At 44.8% G+C, this 16,936-nt stretch overlaps 1 protein-coding gene across 3 annotated transcripts in view; it reads left to right on the top strand.

Annotated features, from left to right (window-relative positions):
- The first annotated feature begins 1,803 nt into the window (after positions 1–1,803).
- The window catches only part of LOC139418853 (NACHT, LRR and PYD domains-containing protein 3-like), a 47,680-nt gene continuing 32,547 nt past the window's right edge, over positions 1,804–16,936 (top strand). Inside the window, exons 1-9 of one of the 3 annotated variants that reach the window (XM_071168607.1) lie at positions 1,804–2,322; positions 5,928–6,074; positions 7,158–7,271; positions 8,052–8,493; positions 8,922–9,138; positions 9,316–11,086; positions 11,290–11,451; positions 11,685–11,858; positions 11,975–12,148. In XM_071168607.1, the coding sequence (XP_071024708.1) occupies positions 5,956–6,074; positions 7,158–7,271; positions 8,052–8,493; positions 8,922–9,138; positions 9,316–11,086; positions 11,290–11,451; positions 11,685–11,858; positions 11,975–12,148 (3,173 nt within the window). In that variant the 5' untranslated portion in view covers positions 1,804–2,322; positions 5,928–5,955. The remainder of the gene's footprint in view (positions 2,323–5,927; positions 6,075–7,157; positions 7,272–8,051; positions 8,494–8,921; positions 9,139–9,315; positions 11,087–11,289; positions 11,452–11,684; positions 11,859–11,974; positions 12,149–16,936) is intronic. The other 2 variants (XM_071168606.1, XM_071168608.1) reach the window with 2 other exon arrangements.

Below are 16,936 nucleotides of genomic sequence, written 5' to 3' on the forward strand. Positions count from 1 at the left end.
AAATTAAGAGAACTAAAAATATATTTAATAATTGGCTACAAAGAGATCTTTCTATACTTGGGAGAGTACTTCTGTCCAAGGCAGAGGGACTGTCTCGTTTGTGTACCCCTCATTATCGTTATGTGTAAATCCAGCTACTTGTAAAGAGATCAATAAGACCTTTCTTGACTTCATCTGGAAAAATAAGCCTCACAAACTAAAAAAATACGACCTTTCTAACCAAAGAGCTGAAGGTGGTCTAGAAGTGTTGGACTTTGTTGACATAAATAACACTTTCAAGATAAACTGGTTGAAAAAATGTTTGCTCGATACTGATTCAATATGGTATTTCATTCCAAATAATGTGTTTAATAAATTGGGAGGTCTTCAATTTTTAATGAAATGTAATTATATTCCTGAAAGATTACCTGCTAAATTCGCTATGTTTCACCAACAAGCTTTACTGGCCAGGAAAATATGTTTCCTGCACAATTTTTCCCCTCATAAAGCTCTTTTGTGGAATAATTCAGACATAACTGTAAGGAATAAGTCATTGTTCTACCCCAGCTGGCATGAGAGGAATATTGACTTTGTCCTTGATATTTTCGACAACAAGGGTAATATTCTCACATATGAATCAAATCAAAATCAAATCTAATGTATTTATATAGCCCTTCGTACATCAGCTGATATCTCAAAGTGCTGTACAGAAACCCAGCCTAAAACCCCAAACAGCAAGCAATGCAGGTGTAGAAGCACGGTGGCTAGGAAAAACTCCTTAGAAAGGCCAAAACCTAGGAAGAAACATAGAGAGGAACCAGGCTATGTGGGGTGGCCAGTCCTCTTCTGGCTGTGCCAGAAGTGAACAATTGATAACATTGCAAGAGTTTCCAATACCTTTCAGAGAGTTTATTTCTGTGATAAAAGCCGTTCCCAATGGTCTAACTACACTTATTAAAAGTCATCTTAACTTTGGGAATGATCACAAAGTTTATCGAGAACTCAGATTGGAAGGCGTGGGCTTACTTGAGAAATATTGTTGTAATAAATATATAAGACAAATTCTTCATTCACATAACCAACTTACACCGAGAGGAACATTTTTCTGGAACACGCTTATTCCTGACATTGTCTGGAAAAATGCATGGTTAAGACCTTACAAATACTGTATACCAAACAAAGTTAAGGAAGTGCACTTCAACATTTTGCATAAGATATATCCATGTAATTCTATGATGTCCAAATTTGTGGCTATTGATGATATCTGCGTTTTCTGTGAAAAAGAAGGTGAGAATCTGTCTCACTTGTTCTTTGAATGTAAATTTGTGTCCGAATTTTGGGAAAACCTTGCAAAGTACTTATTTACCATTATGAACACTGCCTATAATTTTAACATAAAATATATAATATGTTACTATTGCAATGATAACAAAACCACTGAAATGATTGTTAATGTTTTTATTCTAGTTGCCAAATACTTTATACACAAACAAAAATTCAAAAGATCTATACCAAAATTACACATTTTTCTGATTTAATTTAATTATCGTATTAAAACACTAACCCTAGTGAATAACAACAAGAATAACACCTTCATGAATCATTATAATAAGATATTTTCAGAGTGAGTATAATTGCACTTAAATTGTTTCTTTTTTGTATTTTATTTATATTTTGTGTATGTTTGAGCATTGTTAATACCTGTGTTTGGTTTGCTAGACATGTCTGATGTAGCAATGTAAGTTTATTTTTGTATTATGAATAATACATTTAAAAAATATATATATATTCTTTTTAAATGGCTACTTTCCATACTGAGGAGTTGGCAACGCCGTTTCCAACCCTACTTGCAAGGGTGCTCGAAGACCCGTCCTCCCACGTTCCCATTGAGCATGTTTAGGGATCAGATCTGTTTTATTTTTTTACATAAAAGTTGTTTGATTTAGTTTATTAGTATTAATATTTTTTGATAGTTTGGTAGTTGTTTTGGTGTTTTGTTCCTTTTTTGGGAATCTTGTTTGCATCCTGCACAGTAGGTGGCAGAATGCAAATTAAATTGTGCGATCGCTAATATAACATAGAAGAACTACAATAACTACAGTAAGTGCAATGTATGGTTCTGAATCATAATTCAAAGGTAACGCGAAGCAAATTCACCACTTGAATAATGTGATTTGTATGATGATTTCCACCTTTTAATCGGTTGATTGTAGTGTAATCGGGTTCGGGTTTCCGCAACAAATACTTTTTTTTGAAATCGAAAGTAAATCTTTTGAATGACACAGCGGATTTGACTGCTAAGCTACCAGGCTGAGGACATGTTGCTGGGTGTTGGCCTCTAAGGTTGGTGTTGTTGTTTTTTGTATTTGATTTAATGGTGTGTATGGTTGTTAAATAATTGCCATATAAAAGCCTACTGTGGTGGTAGACCAATATATAGTACTTTTAGCTGATTTTAAGAGTGTCTGGCCTTGTTGTGACCTATAGGTTTGCATTCATTAAAATAGTTTTGCTTTTCATCTATATGTATGTTGCAGACAATGTTGTAGTACTCGGTCTCGAGACGACAATTTGAGTGTCTCGGTCTTGTCTCGGTGTCGGACACAGTCGTACTCGGTCTCAGCCAGTGATGTAGGAGAGTGCACCTTTTGTAAAACACAATGGGACAGTGGTGTAGTGGATGCTATGCGCAGGTATACGCCTTATACTCACTTCTTAATACCCACTGATGTATATCAAAGTCGTTTGGTGGAGGTATATGAATGATCAATTATGTAGTACAATAGTGAAATCATGCACAAAGTAGCCTACACAATCGCAAAACACGTGTAGGCTGTACATATTGTCCAATTTCAGGGGAATATCATCTGCATTCAGCAAGAGCGTGCAGGTATGGGATCAATATCATGCCAAATGTATTGTGAACTGACAGCATGCTTTTTGTATTCGTGTATCTGTACGAATAAGTACCAATCCTCAAATGTAAATCACCAATCCGCATATCTCTGCTATGTGCAAATCTTTATGGAAGCCATTTTACTTAAGGCCCTTAGAAATGACCTGCATATCTGCAGTTATAAAACAATTCTAATGCAATATATCGATTTACAAATACAAATCAAACAGTGTTTGTTTGTGGATAGTGAATTGTATTTGTGGATAGTGATTTACATTTGTGAAAGGGGATTTACATTTGTGGATTGGTGATTTACATTTGTGGATTGGTACTTATAGATCACTACCTTACAAGTTGTACTTAATAATACGTGTTTCACTACTTATTTACTATGTACATGAGTGGTAAGTCAGGACTGATGTTGACTGATTTCCTTATATGAATTGTAACTCAGTAAAATCTCTGACATTTTTGCATGTTGCATTTATATTTCTGTTCAGTGCACATAATATTAAATTGTCTTTATACTGTATTTCACTCAATTTTAGGTCCCACAGGCTGTCCCAACACATAATGACATGCAAGTGAATTCTGACAGTGTAAAAGGCCCCTAGATGAATCTAAAATGTTGTATTCTGTACTGATTTGAAGAGAAACAAGTTATTACTGTGCTTGATAAGATTAAAGACTCTCTCAGGGGACCCTATTTTCATTTTAGGGGAACCCATGTGGGTCCTGGACCCTAGGTTTGGGAACCACTGTACCCACTATACTACTAACCTCTCTCCCTGCTTGCTTCAATGCTTCCTCTCTCTGTGTATCTATTTGCCTCCTCCATTGCAGCCTGATTCACCACCGTCTGTCTCACTATTCTCTACAAAGAAAAGGTATTTTGTTATGAGAACTTATAGTAGCCCATCTTTTGATTATAGCTAGCTTAATTTCAGTCAACTGCTCCTGCTGAGGTCAGGCTCTGTTCAACGTTAGCTGCTAATGTCGTCCTTCTAGCCACCTAGTTATAGCTAGCTACCTGGCTAATAGCCAGAGTCCTTGAGGTAACTAGCTAGCTAGACATCTGACTGAAATATCAGCGACTATTTACCAGTTGTACACTAATTTTCCAAGAGTCACGGGGGTTTGGGGGATGTCTGTTGACACGGCAAGAGTCGAGGGATGTTAAATGAATTCCCACTGACAGTGGCATTGTAGGTCTGGGCTGAGGTACACTACATGACCAAAAGTGTGTGGACACCTGCTCGTCGAACATCTCATCCCAAAATCATGGGCCTTAATATGGAGTTCGTCCCCCTTTTGCTGCTATAACAGCCTCCATTCTTCTGGGAAGGCTTTCCATTAGATGGAACATTGCTGCGGAGAATTGCTTCTATTCAGCCACAAGAGCATTAGTGAGGTCGGGCACTGATGTGGGGCAATTTTACCTGGTTCGCAGTCGGCGTTCCAATTCATCCCAAAGGTGTTCGATGGGGTTGTGGACAGGGCTCTGTGCAGACTTGTCAAGTTCTTCCACACCGATCTTGACAAACCATTTCTGTAAGGACCTCGCTTAGTGCACAGGGGCATTGTCATCCTGAAACAGGAAAGGGCCTTCCCCAAACTGTTGCCAAAAAGTTGGAAGCACAGAATCGTCTAGAATGTCATTGTATGCTCTAGCGTAAAGATGTCCCTTCACTTGAATTAAGGGGCCTAGCCCAAACCATGAAAAATAGCCCCAGACCATTATTCCTCCTCCACCAAACTTTACAGTTGGCACTATGCATTCCGTAAGGTAGCGTTCTCCTGGCATCTGCCAAACCCAGATTAGTCCGTCGGACTGCCAGATGGTGAAGTGTGAGTCATCACTCCAGAGAAGGCGTTTCCACTGCTCCAGAGTCCAATGCCGGTGAGCTTTACACCATTCCAGCTGACGCTTGGTATTGCACATGGTGATCCTAGACTTGTGCGCGGCTGCTCGGCCATGGAAACCCATTTCATCAAGCTCCCGACTAATACTTCTTCTCCTGGCATCCGCCAAACCCTGATTAGTCCGTCGGACTGCCAGATGGTGAAGTGTGAGTCATCACTCCAGAGAAGGCGTTTCCACTGCTCCAGAGTCCAATGGCGGTGAGCTTTACACCATTCCAGCTGACGCTTGGTATTGCACATGGTGATCTTAGACTTGTGTGCTGCTGCTCGGCCATGGAAACCCATTTCATCAAGCTCCCGACTAATACTTCTTGCGCTGACCTTGCTTCCAGAGGCAGTTTGGAACTCGGTAGTGAGTGTTGCAATCGAGGACAGATGATTTTTACATGCTTCAGCACTCAGCGGTCCCGTTCTGCACTCGGCGGTCCCGTTCGGTTCCGCTTGTGGGACCTACTACTTCGCGGCTGAGCTCGTTGCCCCTAGGTGTTTCCACTTCACAATAACAGCACTGACAGTTGACCGGAATACCTGTTCTAGGTGCCCAGCTTGTCTCTGTCTGAACTACCTTCACTGCTTCTGCATACGAGATGTTACACTCACTTCTCACCTGCTGCACTTCCACCTGTCTTTTCATCACTGCACAACTCTGATATGCCACACTATGGGCTCCCCCAAAGTTACAGCACTTTAACTGGACCCCATCTCCACATTCCTCATATGCATGTTCTCCCCCACACATCTCCTTTTGCCTGTGCACACCGTGCCCAAACCTTTCACAATTATAGCAACGCAGTGGTTTCTGAACATAAGCTTGCACATAGTAACTCATATACCCAATCCTAACTTTTCCCTTCAAGTGGTCCTTTATTTATTTAATGGTAACTATTTCTGGAACTCCCTTGGCTCACTGCCGTCCGGTTTTATCCGGCATGCTACTGTCAACCACTAGTTTACATACCTGCTTGAGTTTGAGCACCTTTTTTGATGCTGTTTAGCATTGATATACACCACCACCACCAAACTTCCATCGCAAAAAACTTAATCGGCCTAATGGCCAACAGCCGGCGCTTATGGAAAGCACTGTTGTTCATTGTTGGTTGATAAGTGTATTTCCCGTTGATCTGTTCAGTCTGTAGGTGTGACCCACTGCCTCTAAAATGAGTCTCTCTGGGGAGAGAGGGGAGGGGACCGCTGCCTCTAAAATGAGTCTCTGGGAAGAGAGAGGAGGGACCGCTGCCTCTAAAATGAGCCTCCCTCAAGACATCCGCTCTGAGAGGTAAAACGTTCATTCTGAAATATACATTTTCCTTTATGTAATATTTTTTTCAACCGTACATACTTACACGGACAAAGACAACATACAGACGCACACGAACATCAACAATGTCACACCTGCCCAGACCCACCTGTTCTCACCCCTATCTTCAATACCTGCATTACTGTCCGCCACAAGTCCTCAAATTGCACCATTTTGTTTCTCTCCGTCACCCACACTCTTTCAATATTTAGATAATGAAGCATGTGATTTTTCCATTGTCTTAACGATGGTATTTAAGTATACTTTTTTTCAAGATGATTGACGAGAAGAGTATCCTCCAACCCATCGGGTAGCTCACTGCACCCTCATATTTTGGGGCGGCAAGTAGCCTAGTGGTTAGAGCGTTGGATTAGTAACCGAAAGGTTGCAAGATCGAATCGCTGAGCTGACATGGTAAAAAGCTGTCGTTCTGCCCTTGAACAAGGCAGTTAACCCACTGTTCCTAGGCCGTCATTGAAAATAAGAATTTGTTCTTAACTGACTTGCCTAGTTAAATAAAGATACAAAAAATATAAATAACATGGCTTAAAATATGCAGACAGACGGATTAAAAGTACATTTACATTGTAATACTTCTGACAGCCAACTTTCTAACTCTGCCGATAACCTTTGAACTTTATAGCATTCCCAGAAAGCAAGAATTATTGAGTCATTGTTAGTTTTACACTTAAGACATGACGTTGCCGTTGTGCTATAGAATTTGTGAAACGTGTCTAATATATTCCACACGTTAATTTATACGGGATTAAGCGTACATTTTCATTAACTCATTTCGTAAGTTGAGTTCCAACATTCCCTCCATCTTGTGCCAATATCAGTTATTTTTAAGTCTTGTTCCAATAGTTTATATTATTTAACTAAGAGGTTGTCAGTTGGATATGCTCTCTGCAAGGTTTTGTATAGCTTACCTATCATATGAACATCCTTTTCTGACTCAAATAAGATTGCTCCAATGTCCAAAAGATGTATACATTCTGAGTTACAGTTATGGAACTGTTGAAACATAGTTGTTGAGGTGGTCTGTTTCCCTGTTTTGTTTAGTGTCCAGCATCACCGAGCAGAGTCATCTACACCCAGCCTGTTATCAATGAAGAGTGACAACTCAATGTTTCTTCCACCTACTTTCAACCAGGAAACACAAACCGCTGACAAAGGGTATGATAAGATATAAGCTACACTTGGGTAGACAATGGGTAATTGATGAAGCTTGGGTAGAGGATGGGTAATTGATGAAGCTTGGGTAGAGGATGGGTAATTGATGAAGCTTGGGTAGAGGATGGGTAATTGATGAAGCTTGGGTAGAGGATGGGTAATTGATGAAGCTTGGGTAGACGATGGGTAATTGATGAAGCTTGGGTAGAGGATGGGTAATTGATGAAGCTTGGGTAGAGGATGGGTAATTGATGAAGCTTGGGTAGAGGATGGGTAATTGATGAAGCTTGGATGGCGGATGGGTGATGAAACTGGAAGTCACATGTTAATGTTTCCATGGCTTTCTCCAGAGTCAGAAAGAGAGCAAAGTCACCTACACCCAGCCTGTTATCAATGAAGAGTGACAACTCAATGTTTCTTCCACCTACTTTCAACCAGCACCCCCTAAATGACAAAAGGATGGAAAGACATAAGCTCACAAATCAAATAACTATAGGCATAATAGAACAATGTCCAGAACACTTACTATTGCTATAGTTCTTGAATAAAACGGTTTATTGCAACTCACTGTATGGTCGTAAGAAATGCCTAATAAAAACACTATTTTTGAGAGGTAAACAGCAACATGCATCTCATGACTCGTCAGGACATAAATAAAGTGAATATGACAATGCATTGCAATAACACTCAACTTATGGCTCATTTATGCCTTGTGGTTCATTTGCATTGAACAAGCAGGTTGAGAAAGACATATAAACTGTTCTCCCTTCCTCATCTCTTTAGTGGGCTAACAATAGACCTGTGTGCCAAGTGTAAAAGAGGGCCAAAGGATCAGGTATCCATCCCCGGTGGACACAGTTACTGCAAGCAGTGCGTAAGTGTCTTGGTCTCACCTAAACCTCTCCAACATCAGCACTCCGAGTCAAGTCACCACTACGCTGGACCTGGAGACGTGGCCTGTGATCTCTGCACTGAGAAAAAGCTCAAAGCTGTGAGGTCCTGTCTGAACTGCACTGCCTCCTATTGTGAGAGCCACGTAAGGCAGCATTACATAGTAGCGGCACTGCAAAAACACACCCTGGTGGAGGTGACAGGAAACCTGGAGCAGAAACTCTGCCAGCTGCACCACAAAGCTCTGGAAGTCTTCTGTAAGACCGACCAGATACTCGTCTGTAATGTATGTGCCGTGGAGGACCACAGAGGCCACAGAAAATGCTACATAGAGGTAAGAAATGATGTTCTGTATCTATTCTTACTAGAGGAACACAACATTGAATAACCATCCCACTGGGCAAAAATGTTGAATCAACGTTGTTTCCACGTCATTTGAACACCCCAAAAATAAATGTGACGACGTTGAGTCAACGTGGAAAACTGACTGGATTTGAAAAGTCATCAACGTAGAAGCATTTCGGATTTTTTTCACCCAAATTTGAACCTAAATCCAATGACATGTTGAGGTGTTTTGTTAAATTCACGTTAGTTGACAACTCAACCAAATGTAAATCAAAACTAGACGTAGAACTGACGTCTGTTCCCAGTGGGATCTAGCGTTGTAGGCTGAACAACTTTTAAATCTTTCTCTTATCTTGCGGTCTTGTTTATATATTGACAGCTTTTTCACCAGATTGCTTTCCTCTGCCTTTTTCGTAGATCCCCATGTTGTTGGACACTTCATCTCTACTAGGTCAGTCACTGAAAAACATGAGTGATTTGAATCTCTTCAAAAATCATCTGATCCATTGTTACCCAGAGTGCTTTGAGACCCAGCTGGACAATGAAGATGTTCGAGATTTGGTTGAGAAGATGCTGGAGAGTTTTGGAACCGAGGGTGCCTTGAAGATCACACTGAACTTTCTAGACATAAGAAGTAAGACTGCATTTCAGACAAAGGATCAAAGGGGGTTACAACCACCATCTCTTACACTTCAACCTCCATTTATCTAAATCACTTCTAACGACATTGTCTTGATAAATTAGTTTCACTTTTGAACTACTGTATCTTCTTGTTTTGTGGTAACTGATATCAATCGTATTCTTTTCCTAGATAAAACTCTTTGGAAAGCCAGGGAAATTAAAACTAAACTGGGACAGAAGTTTCAACAAATATTTCAAGGAATTGGACACCATGGAAAGCAAACTCTCTTAAATGACATCTACACAGAGCTCTACATCACAGAAGGTGGAAGTGGAGAGGTCAATAATGAACATGAGGTGAGACATATCGAGGCGGTTTCTAAGGAACAAACCACACAAAAGACCGCAATCAAATGCAACAACATCTTCAAAAGGTTACCTGGACAAAGAAAACCTATCAGGACTGTGCTGACCAAAGGAATCGCTGGCATTGGAAAAACTGTTTCTGTGCAGAAGTTCATCCTTGACTGGGCAGAGGGAAAAGCAAATCAAGATATTCATTTCATATTTCCTCTTCCTTTCCGCGACCTTAACCTGAAAAAGGGTCAATATAGTCTGATGCAACTTCTGCAATACTACTGCCCAGATCTAAAAGATATTGACAGCATTCAGTGTGGTGAAATCAAAACTCTTTTCATTTTTGACGGTCTGGATGAGTGTCGACATCCTCTAAATTTCCAGAACAATGAGGACCTGTATGACATCACAGAGCCAACCTCAGTAGATGTGCTGCTGACAAACCTCATCAAAGGGAACCTGCTTCCCTCTTCTCATCTCTGGATAACCACACGGCCAGCAGCAGCCAATCAGATACCCTTTGAGTGTGTTCACCAGGTGACCGAAGTAAAAGGTTTCAGTGACCCACAGAAGGAGGAGTACTTCAGGAAGACAATCGGTGATGAGGACCTGGCCAGCAGAATCATCACACAGATGAAGACATCAAAAAGCCTCTACATCATGTGCCACATGCCAGTCTTCTGTTGGATATCAGCCACTGTCCTTGAAACAATGCTAAAAGAAACAAAGAATGTCGAAGTCCCCAAATCTCTGACACAGATGAACACCCACTTCCTGCTCATCCAAACCAGTGTGAAAAACAAAAAGTACAACAAAGCCACAGAGAAAAACCCAAAGAAACTGTCTCAGTCAGACAAAGGCATGATCCTGAAACTAGGAAATCTGGCTTTCCAACAGTTGCAGAAGGGTAACCTTATCTTCTATGAGGAAGACCTGACAGAGTGTGGCATCGATGTCACAGAGGCATCAGAGTACTCAGCCTTGTGTACAGAAATGTTTAAAGACAAATGTGGGCTATACGAAGACAAGGTCTTCAGCTTTGTCCATCTGAGCATTCAAGAGTTTCTGGCAGCAGTATATGCTTTAGAGTCATGGCTGGGGAAGTCTGAAAATGTGTTTGATGAATCATTCAAGTGTGACAAGTTGTCTGACTTACACATGAGTGCAGTGGACAAAGCCTTGCAGAGTAAGAATGGACACCTGGACCTGTTCCTTCGATTTCTTCTGGGCCTCTCACTGGAGTCCAATCAGAATCTCTTAAAAGGCCTTCTGACAAGGAGAGGAGGTCAAACACCGAGCATTGAGGAAACATTCAAGTACCTTTCAGACAAGATTAAGATGGAATCCTCACCAGAAAGGATCATCAACTTGTTCCACTGTCTGAATGAACTTGGGGATAACTCTGTAGTTGAAGAGATCCAGACCTCCCTGCGATCAGGAAGTCTTTCAGAAACAAAGCTACAACCTCACCAATGTTCAGCCCTGGCCTTTGTGTTACTGATGTCAGAGGGGGTGCTGGATGAGTTTGACCTGAAGACATATAACACATCAGTGGAAGGTCGTCTGAGGTTGCTGCCGGTAGTGAAAACCTGCAAGAAAGCATCGTAAGTTGTGTTGTATAATGAGATGCCGGACACCCGACATTAAACTCAGAAAATATAGGTGTAGATTGACCATCATCTGAGCTACTCTAAACATTGCATTTGTTTGAAGTAAGAGACTCCTTTTTCATTGTGTTTATGCATGTCATATTATTATTATTATTATTAAGGTTTTGAATATCTAAAAGTGTAATACATCTCTTTAGACTGGCTGGCTGTGACCTCACATATCCATCCTGTTGGACTCTGGCCTCAGCCCTGCGGACACCAAACTGCCCCCTGACAGAGCTAGACCTCAGCTACAATGACCTGGGAGACAGAGGAGTGAAGCTGCTATTCAGTCCACTCCACAACATACAGACACTTATGTGAGCATCCTGTGTGTGTGTGTGTGTGTGTGTGTGTGTGTGTGTGTGTGTGTGTGTGTGTGTGTGTGTGTGTGTGTGTGTGTGTGTGTGTGTGTGTGTGTGTGTGTGTGTGTGTGTGTGTGTGTGTGTGTGTGTGTGTGTGTGTGTGTGTGTGTGTGTGTGTGTGTGTGTGTGTGTGTGTGTGTGTGTGTGTGTGTGTATAATGTTAAAGTGTGTCCTCCTTTCCACTACAGTCTAGGTCCATGTGGTCTGACAGAGGGTTGCTGTTCATATCTGGCCTCAGTCCTGAGTGCACCCAACTCACAACTGAAACAACTGGAGCTGAGATACAACAACCTGCAGGACTCAGGAGTTACACTGCTGTGTGCTGGACTGAAGGATTCAAACTGCAAACTGCAGACACTAGGGTACGTGTGTTTGTGCGCGCTGCATGCACATGTTTGTTTATGTTCATGTACTATTGTGTGTGCGTGTGTGTGAGTAAGATCGTGTTAGCTATACAATGTTCCTCTACTCCCTCCAGCCTAAGTCAGTGTGGTCTGACAGAGGGTTGCTGTTCAGATCTGGCCTCAGTCCTGAGTGCACCCACCTCACAACTGAAACAACTGGAGCTGAGAGACAACAACCTGCAGGACTCAGGAGTTACACTGCTTTCTGATGGTCTGGTGGATCCAAACTGTAAACTACAGAAACTAGGGTAAGTGTGTGTGTGTGCACGTGTGTGTGTTAGGGCTAGTGTTGCACAGTTTACCAAACGTAGGTGCTTTTTCGATACTTAACATGACAAATGGTTCTGTTCTTACTTTCCTCCGGCCTGCCCAACTTAGCCTGCACTGTGCTGCATTATGTTAGCACCCCACTTAGCCTGCACTGTGCTGCATCATGTTAGCTCCCCACTTAACCTGCACTGTGCTGCATCATGTTAGCTCCCCACTTAGCCTGCACTGTGCTGCATCATGTTAGCACCCCACTTAGCCAGCACTGGGCTGCATCATGTTATCTCCCCACTTAGCCAGCACTGGGCTGCATCATGTTAGCTCCCCACTTAGCCAGCACTGGGCTGCATCATGTTAGCTCCCCACTTAGCCAGCACTGGGCTGCATCATGTTAGCTCCCCACTTAGCCAGCACTGGGCTGTATAATGTTAGCTCCCCACTTAGCCAGCACTGGGCTGCATCATGTTATCTCCCCACTTAGCCAGCACTGGGCTGCATCATGTTAGCTCCCCACTTAGCCTGCACTGTGCTGCATCAAGTTGGCTCCCCACTTAGCCAGCACTGGGTTGCATCATGTTAGCTCCCCACTTAGCCTGCACTGTGCTGCATCAAGTTAGCTCCCCACTTAGCCTGCACTGTGCTGCATCATGTTAGCTCCCCACTTAGCCAGCACTGGGCTGCATCATGTTAGCTCCGCACTTAGCCAGCACTGGGCTGCATCATGTTAGCTCCCCACTTAGCCAGCACTGGGCTGCATCATGTTAGCTCCCCACTTAACCTGCATCATGTTAACTACCCACTTAACCTTCACTGGACTGCATCATGTTAGCTCCCCACTTAGCCAGCACTGGGCTGCATCAAGTTAGCTACCCACTTAGCCTGCACTGTGCTGTATCATGTTAGCTCCCCACTTAGCCTGCACTGGGTTACATCATGTTAGCTCCCCACTTAGCCTGCACTGGGCTGCATCAAGTTAGCTCCCCACTTAGCCTGCACTGTGCTGCATCATGTTAGCTCCCCACTTAGCCAGCACTGGGCTGCATCATGTTAGCTCCGCACTTAGCCAGCACTGGGCTGCATCATGTTAGCTCCCCACTTAGCCAGCACTGGGCTGCATCATGTTAGCTCCCCACTTAACCTGCATCATGTTAGCTACCCACTTAACCTTCACTGGACTGCATCATGTTAGCTCCCCACTTAGCCAGCACTGGGCTGCATCATGTTAGCTCCCCACTTAACCTGCATCATGTTAACTACCCACTTAACCTTCACTGGACTGCATCATGTTAGCTCCCCACTTAGCCAGCACTGGGCTGCATCATGTTAGCTCCCCACTTAGCCTGCACTGGGTTACATCATGTTAGCTCCCCACTTAGCCTGCACTGGGCTGCATCAAGTTAGCTCCCCACTTAGCCTGCACTGTGCTGCATCATGTTAGCTCCCCACTTAGCCAGCACTGGGCTGCATCATGTTATCTCCCCACTTAGCCAGCACTGGGCTGCATCATGTTAGCTCCCCACTTAGCCAGCACTGGGCTGCATCATGTTAGCTCCCCACTTAGCCAGCACTGGGCTGCATCATGTTAGCTCCCCACTTAGCCAGCACTGGGCTGTATAATGTTAGCTCCCCACTTAGCCAGCACTGGGCTGCATCATGTTATCTCCCCACTTAGCCAGCACTGGGCTGCATCATGTTAGCTCCCCACTTAGCCTGCACTGTGCTGCATCAAGTTGGCTCCCCACTTAGCCAGCACTGGGTTGCATCATGTTAGCTCCCCACTTAGCCTGCACTGGGCTGCATCAAGTTAGCTCCCCACTTAGCCTGCACTGTGCTGCATCATGTTAGCTCCCCACTTAGCCAGCACTGGGCTGCATCATGTTAGCTCCGCACTTAGCCAGCACTGGGCTGCATCATGTTAGCTCCCCACTTAGCCAGCACTGGGCTGCATCATGTTAGCTCCCCACTTAACCTGCATCATGTTAGCTACCCACTTAACCTTCACTGGACTGCATCATGTTAGCTCCCCACTTAGCCAGCACTGGGCTGCATCAAGTTAGCTACCCACTTAGCCTGCACTGTGCTGTATCATGTTAGCTCCCCACTTAGCCTGCACTGGGTTACATCATGTTAGCTCCCCACTTAGCCTGCACTGGGCTGCATCAAGTTAGCTCCCCACTTAGCCTGCACTGTGCTGCATCATGTTAGCTCCCCACTTAGCCAGCACTGGGCTGCATCATGTTAGCTCTGCACTTAGCCAGCACTGGGCTGCATCATGTTAGCTCCCCACTTAGCCAGCACTGGGCTGCATCATGTTAGCTCCCCACTTAACCTGCATCATGTTAGCTACCCACTTAACCTTCACTGGACTGCATCATGTTAGCTCCCCACTTAGCCAGCACTGGGCTGCATCATGTTAGCTCCCCACTTAACCTGCATCATGTTAACTACCCACTTAACCTTCACTGGACTGCATCATGTTAGCTCCCCACTTAGCCAGCACTGGGCTGCATCATGTTAGCTCCCCACTTAGCCTGCACTGGGTTACATCATGTTAGCTCCCCACCCAGCACTGGGCTGCATCATGTTAGCTACCCACTTAACCTTCACTGGACTGCATCATGTTAGCTCCCCACTTAGCCAGCACTGGGCTGCATCATGTTAGCTACTGCACTTAGCCTGCATCATGTTAGCTCCCCACTTAGCCTGCACTGGGTTACATCATGTTAGCTCCCCACTTAGCCTGCACTGGGCTGCATCAAGTTAGCTCCCCACTTAGCCTGCACTGTGCTGCATCATGTTAGCTCCCCACTTAGCCAGCACTGGGCTGCATCATGTTAGCTCCGCACTTAGCCAGCACTGGGCTGCATCATGTTAGCTCCCCACTTAGCCAGCACTGGGCTGCATCATGTTAGCTCCCCACTTAACCTGCATCATGTTAGCTACCCACTTAACCTTCACTGGACTGCATCATGTTAGCTCCCCACTTAGCCAGCACTGGGCTGCATCATGTTAGCTCCCCACTTAACCTGCATCATGTTAACTACCCACTTAACCTTCACTGGACTGCATCATGTTAGCTCCCCACTTAGCCAGCACTGGGCTGCATCATGTTAGCTACCCACTTAACCTTCACTGGACTGCATCATGTTAGCTCCCCACTTAGCCAGCACTGGGCTGCATCATGTTAGCTACCCACTTAGCCTGCACTGTGCTGCATCAAGTTGGCTCCCCACTTAGCCAGCACTGGGCTGCATCAAGTTAGCTCCCCACTTAGCCTGCACTGTGCTGTATCATGTTAGCTCCCCACTTAGCCAGCACTGGGCTGCATCATGTTAGATACCCACTTAACCTGCACTGGGCTGCATCATGTTAGCTCCCCACTTAGCCAGCACTGGGCTGCATCATGTTAGCTTCCCACTTAACCTGCATCATGTTAGCTCCCCACTTAGCCTGCACTGTGCTGTATCATGTTAGCTCCCCACTTAGCCAGCACTGGGCTGCATCATGTTAGCTACCCACTTAACCTGCACTGGGCTGCATCATGTTATCTCCCCACTTAGCCAGCACTGGGCTGCATTATGTTAGCTCCCCACTTAGCCTGCACTGTGCTGCATCAAGTTGGCTCCCCACTTAGCCTGCACTGTGCTGTATCATGTTAGCTCCCCACTTAGCCAGCACTGGGTTGCATCATGTTAGCTCCCCACTTAGCCTGCACTGGGCTGCATCAAGTTAGCTCCCCACTTAGCCTGCACTGTGCTGCATCATGTTAGCTACCCACTTAACCTGCACTGGGCTGCATCATGTTAGCTCCCCACTTAGCCAGCACTGGGCTGCATCATGTTAGCTCCCCACTTAGCCAGCACTGGGCTGCATCACGTTAGCTCCCCACTTAGCCAGCACTTGGCTGCATCATGTTAGCTCCCCACTTAGCCAGCACTGGGCTGCATCATGTTAGCTCCCCACTTAGCCAGCACTGTGCTGCATCATGTTAGCTCCCCACTTAACCTGCATCATGTTAAATACCCACTTAACCTTCACTGGACTGCATCATGTTAGCTCCCCACTTAGCCAGCACTGGGCTGTATCATGTTAGCTCCCCACTTAGCCAGCACTGGGCTGCATCATGTTATCTCCCCACTTAGCCAGCACTGGGCTGCATCATGTTAGCTCCCCACTTAGCCTGCACTGTGCTGCATCATGCTAGCTCCCCACTTAGCCAGCACTGGGCTGCATCATGTTAGCTTCCCACTTAACCTGCATCATGTTAGCTACCCACTTAACCTTCACTGGACTGCATCATGTTAGCTCCCCACTTAGCCAGCACTGGGCTGCATCATGTTAGCTACCCACTTAGCCTGCACTGTGCTGCATCAAGTTGGCTCCCCACTTAGCCAGCACTGGGCTGCATCAAGTTAGCTCCCCACTTAGCCTGCACTGTGCTGTATCATGTTAGCTCCCCACTTAGCCAGCACTGGGCTGCATCATGTTAGCTACCCACTTAACCTGCACTGGGCTGCATCATGTTAGCTCCCCACTTAGCCAGCACTGGGCTGCATCATGTTAGCTCCCCACTTAGCCAGCACTGGGCTGCATCATGTTAGCTCCCCACTTAGCCTGCACTGGGCTGCATCAAGTTAGCTCCCCACTTAGCCTGCACTGTGCTGCATCATGTTAGCTCCCCACTTAGCCAGCACTGGGCTGCATCATGTTAGCTCCGCACTTAGCCAGCACTGGGCTGCATCATGTTAGCTCCCCACTTAGCCAGCACT

Source organism: Oncorhynchus clarkii, chromosome 10 (genome assembly GCF_045791955.1).
Source record: "Oncorhynchus clarkii lewisi isolate Uvic-CL-2024 chromosome 10, UVic_Ocla_1.0, whole genome shotgun sequence".
Classification (NCBI taxonomy): domain Eukaryota; kingdom Metazoa; phylum Chordata; class Actinopteri; order Salmoniformes; family Salmonidae; genus Oncorhynchus; species Oncorhynchus clarkii.